The sequence below is a fragment of the Lactuca sativa genome, chromosome 5 (genome assembly GCF_002870075.4).
Source record: "Lactuca sativa cultivar Salinas chromosome 5, Lsat_Salinas_v11, whole genome shotgun sequence".
NCBI lineage: Eukaryota > Viridiplantae > Streptophyta > Magnoliopsida > Asterales > Asteraceae > Lactuca > Lactuca sativa.
Genome location: NC_056627.2, coordinates 211899349 through 211914202, shown reverse-complemented (window position 1 = coordinate 211914202; position 14854 = coordinate 211899349). Strand labels below are relative to the sequence as shown.

Genomic DNA, 14854 nt, shown 5'->3' with positions numbered 1-14854 from the left:
ATAACATTTAATGAAGTTTGAATAAATTTCATGACTACAAAAATCAAATAAACTTCTTTTTTAATGAAGAAAAAAAGAATTTTACCGACAAAAGCTATCTAGTATTTAAGAAAAGGGAAAATGACATAAATGTCCTACAAATTTTATAGGGTTGGTCTATTTAGTCCGTAAACTATTTTTCTGGCTTTATGAGGGAGTGAAGTTGTTTTTTTCGGGTCGATTACATCCTTTTGGCCAAAGTGAAGGGGTCACCCGGTTACCCCTTTGCCACCGTTGACCAATTTCCTCCCATTGACTTTGAATTTTCCTAATTTGTTGACCAAACTTGCCACATCACCAATTGTGCTCCAATTGAGCTTTCTAATGTGGAGAAAGTTTTCAGGAATATCACGCCTACGTCAACATAAACACTACCGTATTTGTAAAACGAATAAATTCGAAATAGATTTGAGATGCTTTGGCTCAATGGGACATCACCGGAATGAACATGACCTCAAATTACCTTTGAAAACCAAGATTCTGCCATGGTGCTCTTGAACAAGTAATCGAAATCAAGTGAAATTGTTGTTACTCGGAACCTTTTTTCAGAAAAAGGTTTGAGAATCTTGTTTCCTTTTATCGATTCCAATGGGTTTGATACAACCAGAAGACACCCATTTGGATGTATTTTGAATATCAATTCAATTGAGTGAAACGTCCTTTCAATAAACGCATTCAATCCGCGAGAAGACCCAAAAACAGTTAACATCTTCAACAGTTTCTTGTTTTTGGTTAAGGACGAACCCTCATATTCGATCGTGAAAACTGTGTGATTGACGCGAATATGACAAATGGGTGTTCGGAATTACATGTGGGTTTACGTTTTTTTTTTCTTTCCTGCTCACCATTTTTTCTCATCGTTGGTTGTTGTATTCAGTGCTCACCTATGACTTTAGTAGTTTCTTATGAGTTCACTTGTAATTTCAGATGGAGTATTGAAATTTCAGATGAGTTCTCTTCTTTTACTGTGTGCATTAATGGAATTTCTTGTTTTTGGTATTGAGTTCCATTCCAGTTTGCTTCATGATGTGTGAAATTTTGTAATTGAGATGAAGAGGAGAGAACAGGTGAGCATGGTGGTGCGTCAATGGCGATGGCGACAACATTTCTTAAACTCTGATTTTGTAATGAGAGAGAGAGAGAGACGAGAAAACACAAAGAAAAGAAGGTTGCAGAGTGGTTTCTTGATGTCGCTAAGGATTCACGCAGAGAAAAAGGATAATGTGATCGATTGAAAGAAGGGCAGCGAACCTGTCACCTGTGTATTTGTGGAGAAGATAAAAGAGACAAATATATTGACTTTGAGAGAGAAAGACTCAAACCGGCTCCAACAAGTTAATAGGGTAAAAAAACAAGTTATCCACAAGTTTATTCCCTAGTCAAGAAAAAAAAAATTAGAGAGAAAAAGGTCAACCCAAAAAATTTGTTGGGCATTTATATCATTTTCCCTAAAATAAAATAAAAAAATAAATTAAACCTAAAAGTATCTTAATTTGATTATTATAAAATGCTCTTTTTGTCCACAAACACAAATCCCTCTCTTGCTCCCTTTTCATCGCGATGATCGATGCTCTTCCATGGCCAGTAAATTCTCTACACAGAAAGTCAAAGTAGTCCTTTAAATCATTCTCCTCTAGATCTCCTCATCTAACCAGGTAATTTCCACTTTTATCCAATTTCATCTCATCAATAATTTCGAGAATAACGAACAATTACTAAATTTGATTCAATTACTGCAATCGGAGCGCTTGCTTGTGTCGGATTTTGAGAATTTTAGTTAATCAGTATGAACAAAGAATCCATGGATGAATTCATGATTCATATGAAAAAAGTTGATTTCTAGTTTCTATTTTTAGGCAAAAACTCAGCCTAATTTTGTACTCGTTGAATTTCAGAAAAATATGCAGAGTCAAATCATATGCAGTGGTTGTAGAAGCATTTTGCTTTACCCTAGAGGAGCTTCTAATGTGTGCTGTGCCTTGTGTAATGCCGTTACCCCGGTTCCTCCTCCTGGTAAGATTTATCGAATAATTGAAGTTATTTCAGACATGATCGAATCAATATTTACAAATTACGACAAATTAAAACTGTTTCTTTTTGGTTTTTTTTCCTCACTACATGACTAATTCAACAATTAAACGTAATCAACAAGTTGTTTCTGTAAAAAAGTCAACGTCTGCTACATCAGTCAAAGGACGCGTAAACAACTATACAAAGGGGATAGAAACGTAGAAGAAGAACTCGTATATCATAAAACACACGAAATGAACACGGATTTTGAATGATAAACGTTAAGATTGTTGGGTTATTTATATGATTTGTGCTATAAGCTTTAAATCAACAACAGAAGTTTTTCTTTTTGTGGCTACGCCTTTGTTTGTTACAATTTTGTTGATTTCGAGTATCTTCTTCTTCTTCTTCTTCTGTAAAAACTCAAACTGGTTTTAAATAAAACATTTTCAGGGATGGAAATGGATCAACTTATATGTGGAGGTTGTAGAACATTGCTAATGTACACACGTGGTGCTACAAGTGTGAGATGTTCCTGTTGTCATACTGTTAATCTTGCACCAGGTATACTTATAAATAATATTTAAATAATAAAAACAGTTTTTCATGCCTTTCTTTAATTACTTAATTTCTTTATTTGCAGTTTCTAATCAGCTTGCTCAAGTAAATTGTGGCAATTGTAGAACAATGTTAATGTATCCATTTGGTGCTCCATCTGTTAAATGTGCAGTTTGTCACTACATTACAAATGTCAATGTGAGTTCAACAAAACCTATCTTCTATTATTTTGTAAATTACTCTTATATTTTACTTTTATATTTTATAAACCAATTTGTTTTTAATACAGATGAGCAATGGAAGAGTTCCTGTTCCTGTTCCTATGAGACCTAATGGAACTACAACATCAGGATCAATGCCACCTGTTTCAACAGTGAGTTTCATTCTCTTTTTTTAGGGTTAAAAGAAAGATATAACAATTTACTTTCATATATAAATATATGTTCATTTATTTTCCAATTTTCTGATCATGGATATTATAGTAAATGAAAGTACGTTGCTATTTCTTTTGTGTAGGCAACACCTCACTCTCATAATCAAACTGTAGTAGTTGAAAATCCGATGTCTGTTGATGAGAGTGGAAAATTGGTAAGTAATGTTGTTGTTGGGGTAACTACGGATAAGAAGAAGGCGATAAAGTGAATAATGGATCCATGAATGAAAATGGTTGCTTTTAAGGATGTAGTAATGTGTATAGAAATAGAAGAAAAGGAAAATGGTCATTATTTTGACTTTCTTATATTTTAGATTATTTAAAAGAATTGAGATTTGATGTGGTGTTTTGGTTAGGAAGAGGACATAGGGCACATGTTTATTAATTTGTGGTCATGTGGCCCTACAATTGTGGTTATTATATATGGTTGTTGGTTTGGAATTGCTTGAAGATTATGGAATGAATATGTGGTTTTTGTTGTTTTCGAGTATTTTCAACTTTTACTACTATTTTTCACTAGAATGTTGTAATTGTGGTGTAGACAATGCTTCATAGATTATATGTGTTAGAATGTGAATTGTGTATGTATTTGTTTTGGCCTAGTTAGCCTATGGGTCTATAGGGTTTTCTATAATTAGGGTTCTTATCTTTATATGGAGCTTTATATGTTCCCTTTTTTAAAGAGGAACAATCAGTCTAGTATTTTTCATCTTCAATCTCTTTCTAGTTTACATGGTATCAGAGCCAGGTTTAGGGGCTGGAATATGTTTTGCGTTAAGCATGGAATTCGTGATTTGAAAATGACTATAAATGGTCAAAAGATTCGTGTTTTTGGTTTTGATATTACACCCGAATTCATGCTTCCGTTTTTACTTTTGGTTTTGGTTCTAACACTGTTACTATATATGTAGAAGAGTATGCTCAATTTTTAGGATACAAAATTTCACATTTGCCGGTTGCCTCTTTTTTAAGATTAATGGGTCATCGATTTAGGTGCTTCAAATCACATGAAATGTACCCATCATCTCTTGTATGATTCCTATACTCATACATCTACATCCTAAGGTTCAATTGTTGATGGGTCTACCCCTTTAAGTTCTAAGATCTTACAATATTGATCTTGCCCCATTTATTTCATGAATAGTGATTCGTACACAACAATTTTTTGCCATACACAACAATTTATGCGTTATAGAGTTGTAAAATACAACATTTTAAAGCACAAATTGTTGTGTATGGAGAAAAAATGTTGTGTACGAATCAGTTCCCTTATTTCATTATCTTTTGTTTTAAGACTCCTTAATTTCTCGTTTAATTTACTATCAGTCGGTAAAATTACTTGTGGATTGAACTGTAGTTTCATGTTTTCCCTAATTATTGCGGTTTTCAAGATCTTTCAACAAAGAAAATAATTGGTAGAGGACAAGAAGCTAGTAGACTTTATGTATTCGAACCCGAGGTACGGGAATCCCTAGTAGGATTGATGTCGTTGTCTCCATTTGAATTACATTGTTTTTTTGGTCATCCATGTCTTAAGAAATTATATCCCCAATTTAGTCATTTGTCATCCCTAAATTGTAAGTCGTGTTAGTTTGTTAAACATCAACGTGTTCGTTTGAACCCTAAAGCTAATAAATGAGCTGCATCTCCATTTGAATTGGTTCACTTTGATGTATGGGTTCCTTGTCCCATTACTTTTAAAACCGGGTTCAAGTATTTTGTGACTTTTGTGGATGATTATTTCGGTATTACTTGGTAATATTTGATGAAAATCGCTAGAGGTATTCACCCATTTTTGTTCATTTGTTGCTGAGATTAAAACACAATTTAGTGTCTCCATGAAAATTTTGCTTGGTGATAATGCAAAAGAATATACTTGTGAAACGTTTCAGTCATACATGCTTTCAACAAGGTATTCTTCATGAATCTTTTGTGTTGATACACCAATGGAGTTGCTAAACCAAAAAAAAAAATTGTCATCTTCTTGAATTAGCTCGAACACCTTCAAATGGTCGTTCTAAAAACATTTTGGGCCGATGCAATGTCTACTCCTATTTTCTCATAAACCATATGCCATATTGTGACAAACGAGAAAAATGTGTCACCACATGCCGATATGAATAGTGACATACATAAATGTAATAGAATAAGGTTGTAACATTTATGTCATGTTAAAAAAGGAAAACAATTATGTAACTACATACTCGTAAAAACGTTGTCAGTTAGGCAGTAAAGCCAAGAACAAGGAGCACAAAAAGTCGTAACACCCTACCAATTAGATAACATATTTTGAAAGTACGCGTCGACATGATTCCGAAAATATAAAATTTGTGAAAGTTCGATTTCGTATGAAGGAGATATGATTTTATAAAATATAAAAATCAACCGCGCACAAAAAGTTGCAATGTAAAAAGTTACGAAGAGAACGATTGACTTTTAGCTGAAGTCACCAAAAGGAGAAACGTAATACTCCTTGAGATAAGAATTTTGAGACAAAGAACGTCGAAAATGGAATCCGTATGAGAGAGTTATGATGTTTATATAATCATTGTCGGTATAAAATATAGGCTAAAAATAAAAGTTAGAACTAGCGAGAACAACCTCAAGGAAAGTTGTAGTACACATCGAGACCTTTGTGTGGATATAATAAACCTCGAAAACAGAGCTCGTAATGGGATATATGGAATTTAGAAAACAATTTTTCGTCACACGCGCACTTCCGCATGTCACGCACCGATTCATGTAACACCCGCAGATTTGAGCTAGACAAATAAGAAATAATAAACGATAAAAATGATTTTTTATAGAAGATTATTTATGATAAATAATATGACAAGGATTCCGTACATATAAAGAACTTTGAAATCCGACTTCGTATGAAGAAGTTATGCTTATTTGAAGTTTCGTGGTTAAATCGACACAGCTCTATGTATCGTAAAAAGTGAATTTTTAATAAATTGCTTATTATCCTAAGTAATCCAAATGGAAGTCGTACTAGTCGTAAAACCGAGAACGGGAATATATAGAACATCCAAATATGATTTTGTGAGATGAAGTTATGATTTTTCAAAGTTTCGGCGTAGCAATTGACGGCTCAGAAACCGAGAAACCGAAACTGAAATCGGTCAATTTTTAAGAAAAACAATCTAAACAAGAGTTAAAGATCTCATTAATATCACAACTTGACCAACTTAGTTTGTCTGTATCACAAGTAGCGATACGAAGGTACCGATAGATAATGTAATTATCTGCTTAGAGATTTAAAGAGTTCGTAGGCTACAAGAATATTGATGTAAGACCTATTTATGCTTATGTTTTGAATCACTTATGACATCCCAAGTTTTTAGTAATCAATGAGAAACATTTCTCTTTAGAAATATTTTTTATGGGACAAATTTCGCATTTATAAGGATCGTTATGATTAAAAAAAGACATATAGAAAAAGTTTTAAAAATGGTCATAAATTTAGGGATGTCACAATTCGTCAGGATACAGGTGACATGGCACAAGGAGAGGATGACACGTGGCAGCTCTCTGATGGTGTCGCGCGCACACATCAGTTCTTAGTCGTTGCCCTCAAACTCAAACTCACATTCTATAAATAGGCAGGTGTGGTAGCTCAGTTCCGACACAATAATGCCTGCAACTTCGGGCTAGGCATTTAAGATACAATAAATAATAAGTAGAAATATAAATCATTGATTAGGATTATCATTAGTTGTACGCGTTGAAGACTACGTATGATACAACCATTTTAGTGATTTATCGATAAGTGACGAAATGAAAATCTTGATAGAAGATCATTTAGGACAAATAATCCTGACGAAAAATGTAGGAATTGCGATATGAATCTCGTACATATAAATCACACTCAAATCTAACTTCGTATGCAGAAGTTATGGACTTCCGAAGTTTCTCGTTCAGATAGTGTATCGTAAATAGTAAATTGGAGATATGTTGCTTATTAACCTAAGTAATCTAAACGAAAGTTGTAGGAATCACGAAATAGAACCCGTAGATACAAAGAACGCCCATATCTGACTTTGTTAGAGGAAGTTATGATTTTCCTAAATTTCAGCGTAATAGTGTGTAAAACTAATACAAAAATTTAGATTAGCCAATTGTTAGGAAAAACAATCTAAACGAGCACCGAAGATCTCATTCATCTATCTGTCGATATAAAGACGATCGAGAACGGATATCATATAAGAGAGTTATGATTTTACACGAACTTTAACAGTCTAAGCCTGTAAAAATATAACTTTAATTATAAATTCAAAATTAGCCGATGGAGTCTAAATAAAAGTTGTAGATCTCGTCAATCGCTACGAGTGGATATATAACCCGTCAAAAACGGAGCTCGTAGAAGAAATGAATTTTCTTAGAAAACATTAATCTTTGTGCGCAGCCGCGCGCCCAGACAGTAGGTGTGGCACACACTGACACTCCACTAGATGCTCGACACGTGGTAACACACAGAAAACGACATGTCATCATCTCCCGACCAGATGCATGGCGCGCACTTGATCTGTGCACGACACGCCCCCCGATTCAGCCTATACAAACCTTCGATTTCAACACTTATCTTCACACCCTTTACTCCAGTTCTCTGTGGAATACTTTCTAGTTTTTTTCCCCTATAATCTCTCCCGAGTTTTCGGCTACTTTAGCGAGGCCCTGTGGTGCCAGATAATCGATGAATAGAAGCTCCCAGATCGTAGTTCTACCCGCATAATTCCCGGTTTTCACTAAATTACTTTGTAAGTTAAGCTACACTTATTTTATTTATGTGTAACTTTTAATTATAGTCATGATCGTTATTATGAACCTATAATTAAGATTTATTAGTTATTCCAAGTCATTATAGTGATTTATCTACTTACGGGAGTGATTTCTAAGCTAGATTTAGTGAGGTGTTTAAAGTGGGATTTCCAAACAGTATACTCTTATACCAAACGGACCCTACATTCGATATGATCTAACATGGTTATTCGTTACTTGATAGATTTTGATGTAGACATTGGGATTATTGAGGAATCTAAACTATCATTAAATATTTGGCATGATTATGAAACTAGACTAAGGCTTAGTGCTTTCTACGTCTAGGTCTCTTTGGAAGTGCAAAGCGGAGCGCTACCAAAATCAAGTGAGTGCATAGTCCCTTTCATAAACATAATTTTTATATAAAAAATTATGGAAAGTATTAAATATATGTGAACTGTATGCTTTTATGCCTGGAATATGTGGTAGAAATATAAGTGTTTATATACAAGGTGTGAACTAAATATGGTTTTATATGTATTATATTATATAGATAATATGATAATAATTAATCGGAGTATTATTCGTGAGAAAGAATAAGAAAATATAAATACCTCATACTCTATGTTAATATTAGGAAAGAGTTGCCTAAAATAGAATTGGTATTTCAAGGAAAGTTCATAACCTCGGTAGTCTTGCCTAGTATGGAAATAAGACTTAAAAAGGATTCTTAGTTCAATTAGGTTTAAATAACGAGTAGCATCATGTTATGGGCATGTGTGTTAGGAACGGAGAGTAGACCTTTAACCTATGACACTATTAGGTGTCAATGTACGGTAGCTCCGTACCGGAGTACATCTTAGTATTCCTTTTGGATGACCAGAAATGGTGGGTCCAAATTAGGCAACTTAACAGTATGTCTGGTCATCTCCCAAAGTAGGATGACAACACTTGACCATTCTAGGCAGTCTTGTGAATTATGTTTCTAGTGTAGGCTCATAACCTACTGACGTAGATAAAAGGTAATACATTATTCGTCAATTTGCTATGAAGGCCTAAGTGCTTTATGACTTACAACGGCCAAGGAAGCCCCTAGCTGTGTAGTCAAACCCTTACCTTAAACGGTTCATCGAGAAGATAACTCTCCCTGATAGTCGTGGACTAGGATCTGTGAGGATCAACTTGGGATGGGTATGTTTGGATAAAAGGTCTCATAGATATTTAAGTTTGAGCTATATCTATATCGTTTAGTAACAATTGGTTTTGTAGGCCTGTTAATTAATGAATATTATCGTAAAAGTATTATGGGATTGAAATCCCTATGTATCTAACATTCTCACCCAGTTTCCCCAAACCTGACCCACTCGGTTTGTATGCATCACACGTATCAAAATTAAGCTACTAGAACTTGATTAGAATGTTGAGTGATTAAGAGATAGCATGTAATAGAGTTTAGGACCATTAGGTCTTTATGTTGTAACTTTTGTATCTGTATTGATTATGACATCCTTAGGGTTTTATTAAATCGATACAATCACTTGTACTCAAAATGATTCAAATATACTACGATTTTCCACAACAATTACAAAATGAAATTGAAAGCGTAAAGAAAAGGTTTTAATTAGTTCTGAAAATTTGCGGATGTCAAAGTTGGTACAGAGCATTAGTTTAAGCGAACTAGGAATAAGGATTTATTTCAAGACTTCAATTTAGAATGCTAAGCGATGATGGTAAGATAGGTGTCTAGAGCATCTTAGGTTGTATACCTAAATAGACACAAACACTAGAATATTTTAGGGTAAATGCCTTCAATAATATTAGGTGATAAATAAGGAAAAAAATTAGCATAACTGAGTTGGATTACCTTACTTGCTATAATATGCCCTAGCATACTTTAGGAGGAGATGCCTTATATGTTAACTAATATATAACATAGCATGCCTTAGGTTGTTACCTAGATTGTTGTTAATAGAAATTAAGGTCTATTGTCGACCTTGTCAAGAAAGAAAGGAAATTTTGTGTGTTCTGGCTTCTAAAAAAATACTTACTGTATTAGAACTTATTAGAATCAGCATGTAGATTTTCGGGGAAATAAGGAGGATTTACATGTCTAAAACAATAATAAAATCTTCCCTATCATAATAAACTCGCATCTCAATACACTGAATGTCTACTTTGGTGTATAGAACGTCACGGTAAGAACACGTAGCGGATTGGGGAATGTTAATGGAAACCAACAGACTGAGCCTTGTGATCGAGTGGGCACCTGAAGTTGTGCCAGTAGCTAAACCCGTCATAATAGTAGAAGTTTAAGCTATGATTTGGGCAATGCTAGCAGAAGAAACTAGACAACTGCTCCAAGGAGATAGGAGAGAAGTCACTGCACCGGTTATTAAACCCGTGGTAACTGGAGATCAGTACAAAGAGGGACGTTATAGTAGGAGCGTAAATCAAACCAAACTATAAAGGATAGGAAGGACAACACCGAAGAAAGGGTTGACAAAAATGGATGTAGTTATGAGGAATTCATAGTATCCCGACCCCCAAGTCTTTCTAGAGAACCAACACCAATGATAACTATGGAATGGATCCATGAAATGGATCTGGTATTTGAAAGTTGCTACTGTAGCAACAAACGAAAAATGATCTTCACAACCATACAATTGAAGACTGGAGTGTTGAGCTGGTGGGAATGGATGGCTAATGTTATGCCAAAAGGAGAAGAAAGGAAGATGTCATAGGAGGACTTCCTTGAACAATTGAAAAGTGAATACCTCTCGAAGAGAGACCTTCTAGAAATATGTAATGAATTCCAGAACCTAAAGAAAGGAGAGATGAGCGTCAGCTAGTATATTACAGCCTTTGTGGAAAAGATAGAGCTAGTTCCTTACCTAACTCCTGCTGAACCATCCAAGGTAGAGAAATTTGCTAATGGTCTACCAAAGGATTTCGGTTCAATGGTCAAACTAGCAACTACCTTAGAAGTAGCCATCCGAGTTGCCAAATCCTTGGAAGATGTAGTCAAAGGGATAACCACTGACAAAGAAGAAGTTGGAGGGAAGAGGAATAATGATGAATCCTCGAAATCTAATAAAAAGAATATGTCAACAGAACCTAGCCCCAACGGCAAGAAGCCTGTGGAAGACAATAAGGCAAAATGGTGTGAAAATGTAGATAAAAGAATTATGGAAAATGCAAAGAATAGGTGGCATGCTTTGGTTGTGGATGGATTGGTCACTACTCTAGAAACTATACCCAACGCATATGTTATAGGTGCGGGGAAGCAGGGAATTTCAGGAATAACTGCCCAAGAAAGAAAGAAGTTGCACAAGCATTTTGGGTGACTCTTAGGAGTGTAAAGGAGGAAGCAAAACATCGCTATTGGAAGACAATAGAAGGAAGCCGCTTATCCAGGAAGTTCAAGACATAAAAATGGTCGTTCCACTTAGATTATATTATAGTATGTAGCCTGATATATGAGGTATAGAGTATAATAAACTTTGAATATGATTGTATCATTCCAGAAGGTATAAAAGTCTCTAATTATGTTATACTACTTAATGTGGTAAATTGCTATGTGATTTCGTTCTCGTATGGTGACTTGGAGAACTACGGAACAATTCTTGGGACAAGTATGATTAGTTGTGAAAGGTAGAAGAGTCCTATACTATCGGAAGCACATGACTCATACTTGGATCAAGATGTGTCACAAGGTTACTGAGAAGCTAGTCTCTGACTCAAGTTTTTTTCATTCCCATCATCACCTTTGTTTCGGTAATGACTAAGGAAACAATTTTCATTCAAAACATGATGGTCATAAGGAACCGAGTACGAATAGTATAAATCTGCAAAGTAAGTCGATTGGTTCCAAGAATTATGTCTAGTATTGTAACCAACCTTAGTCGACAAATCGGAGGAAGAGATCAAGGCAATCTACAGAAAGATTGTAGCCTTTGTTAAAAACCAAGCAACCGGTAGCAAGAAGTGTTACTTGCTACAATGTGGTTGTACCACATTAGAGCATGAAGAAAGGTATCTTTAGTACTAGGAGTTTTAAATACAAGAGTCTAGTTCAACATGCATCGCAAGCACTACACAAAAGAAGGTCATTAGAATGTGACCATTTAGCCCCGTTTATTGTAGCTAGAGTAAAGTCCTCATCTACATTGGAGTCTCTAGAAAAATTCAAGAAGGAGTAGGAGCCTCCAATAAAGATCGAATTTATGACTCGAAGATCTGGACTGAAGGTCCAATAGTGAATTAAGATATGGGTGCTAGTTGAGCACCGCCAACAGAAGCCCAAAAGTTTGATACTCATTGGGTAAATTGTAAAAATTGATTTTTCTAGGGGGGATATGCATAAAGACATTAGTAGTGGTATCCAGTTACCCTAATTATGATCAAGAAGAGCACAACAAGGTTAATCGTATTAGAAAGGAGGAAGAGAAAATATTGAGTTCAATAACCGTCGTTGCTACTAATATTATGACCCTCATATATCATCTGCTACACATGTACATTGGTAGAACCATCCAAGCGATTTTCATGATCTTGATCGGACTATGTTGTGTCTTACGAGAAGATCACTTGTTATAAGCACAAGAAGCACTACAACGTTGAAAGTATTACAGTCATCATGATAATTAGAAACTTCTTTCAAGCAGATAGAAAACTACCAATCGTAGACACAAAGCCATTCTGGGCTTTGATCAGTTGTATGTAATGATAAAAGTGAGGGTTCAAACCCAAGTACGGGAGGAACAAAGTAAAAAAGCCAACTCGACTTTGGATTCGAGATGAGGATCCGGAGAAGTTGCAGCACCAGAAGCAAAGAAAAGAGTTATTAGCTTCAATAATTGTTTTGATAGAATGGGAATTTTGCTTAGATAGTAAGGAAACGACATTAAATATTGTGAGAAAACTTGAAACCTTTACCTACACTTATAGGTAAACGGAATGATCTCAATTTAGATCTTAACATCAAGTATTACATGATTGTGTAGGCACCACGATATGTTGTAAGGAAACGACATAAATATCAGCTCTCTAACTCACACCTATTCCCACCAAATGACCAATTTCCATCAAAATCCCAAAATACCATACATACCCTTAAGGTCAAACTTGGTCAAGGTCAAAGTCAACTAGTCAAATCCAATAAGTCAACTGAGTCAACCTAGTCGATTCAACCCAACCGAGTCAACTCAACCGGATTGACCCAATGCGAATATGTAGGGCATACTCCGAAGTTTCGTTGAGCGTACTCCAAATCCTCACAGTTGACCACCATCGGGGTGGTTGACCTTGTACGCAGGGCGTACTCTCGCAACCTTCAAAACTCAATAAGTGCTTAATGGCATAAGCACTTACGTCCATATTTCAGATCCAAGGCTAAAATACACTCTAGAGTCATAAAGTTTCTAACTTTATGACTTTACATGCCCATTAAGTGCTTAACTCAAGGTCTTAATCCATTAAGAGCTTCTACAAGATGAATGGAGCAAAACTAACTATTGGGACTTCATTTTGATGACTTAGGATCCCTCCTAGGGTCTGAAAGGACAACTCAAATTGTCAAGAACATGTCATGCTCAAGATAAGACATTTGAGACCAAAAAGTATCACTAAAACACCCATTTATAGATCTACATGATTGAAAGATCAAGTTGCAAGCTTTATACCTTTGAAGGGTTGCAAATGAAGACTAAATCCTAGATCCAAAGTGAATATTCACTCTCCAAAGATGAGCTTAGCTTCCTTCCTTCTTCTTCTAAGCGCACAAACACACACTTTTAGGCTAGAAATGGCTTCTCAAGGAGAACTAGGGCTCCAAACACGAATGAAAGGATGGAGGCTGATAAGGTGAAGGGAAATGGGGCCATAAAGATGCTTAAATACCATCCAAACCCTAAAAATTAGGGTTTCCTCATTTAGAAAGTACGCCCAACATACAGTGATGTATGCCCAAGATACTAGGGCGCGTCCTAGTACACTCAGCGTACACTACGTACGCATGACGTACTCTGAAGGCTTCTATTTACAAAAATGCCCTTCAAGCCCTTCTACATACATTTCTTGAACTTTGGGACCAAATGTAATATAAATGAATTAAAGGGTTTAAATTTAGGAGTACCTTACTTCGGGATGTTACAATTATCTACGGGGATACACCTAGCAAAAACCTTCAAATCAGCTCTTGTATGAAAGCACAGAAGTACCTTCATAAAAAGTATTGTGCTTTCTTGACCCACGCCATAGACAAAAGGAATGATAAGAAAGAAATCAAGGACATACCCCAGGTATGCAATTTCCCTAACATATTTCCAGAGGATTTAACGGGATTGCCACCGGTTCGAGAAGTTGAATTCCAAATTGATCTAGTTCTAGGGGCAAATCCAGTAGCAAAATCTCCTTACAGATTAGCCCCCTCTAAAATGCAAGATTTATTAGGACAACTCCAAGAGCTTCTTGACAAAGGCTTCATTAGACCTAGTTTTTCACCTTGGGGAGCCCCAGTAGTCTTTTTCAAGAAAAAGGACAGATTCTTCAGTATATGCATCGGCTATCGGGAGCTGAGCAAGCTAACGATCAAGAATAGATACTCGCTTTCGAGAATCAACGACCTATTCGACGAATTGCAAGGTTCCAACTTCTATTTGAAGATTCACTTAAGGTCATGATACCACCAACTTCGAGCGATGGAAGAATATATTTCGAAGAAAGCATTCAGGACTCGCTATGGCCATTATGAATTCATGGTTATGCCATTCGGACGAACCAATGCCCCAACAGTCTTTATGGATCTTATGAAACGTTTCAGCAAACCTTACTTGGACATTTTGGTGATTGTAATTATCGATAACATATTCATATACTCACGAACCGAGGAAGAACACGGTCAACATCTACGAATTATCCTAGAACTTCTAAGAAAAGAGAAGTTGTACGCCAATTTCTTAAAGTGCGAATTTTGGATCAGAGAAGTACATATAATATAATACTAATTTATATTATTTTTATGTAAAGAAATTAAACAAAATAGATTCTATTAGA

The 14854-nt window shown here is 35.5% G+C and overlaps 1 protein-coding gene across 1 annotated transcript; it reads left to right on the top strand.

Moving 5' to 3' along the window:
* The first annotated feature begins 1537 nt into the window (after positions 1 to 1537).
* Positions 1538 to 3530, top strand: LOC111913857 (protein LSD1). Its single transcript, XM_023909569.3, has 6 exons — positions 1538 to 1694; positions 1935 to 2052; positions 2503 to 2613; positions 2693 to 2805; positions 2897 to 2980; positions 3124 to 3530. The coding sequence occupies exons 2-6, from the start codon at positions 1941 to 1943 to the stop codon at positions 3247 to 3249; spliced, it is 546 nt and encodes a 181-aa protein (XP_023765337.1). The 5' UTR covers positions 1538 to 1694; positions 1935 to 1940; the 3' UTR covers positions 3250 to 3530.
* Positions 3531 to 14854: the final 11324 nt, after the last annotated feature.

Coding starts and splice junctions, on each gene's coding strand:
- LOC111913857 (XM_023909569.3), top strand. CDS start 1,941: ATGCAGAGTCAAATCATATGCAGTGGTTGTAGAAGCATTTTGCTTTAC. Junction 2,806..2,896: donor ACTACATTACAAATGTCAAT/GTGAGTTCAACA, acceptor TTTTTAATACAG/ATGAGCAATGGAAGAGTTCC. Junction 2,981..3,123: donor CAATGCCACCTGTTTCAACA/GTGAGTTTCATT, acceptor TCTTTTGTGTAG/GCAACACCTCACTCTCATAA.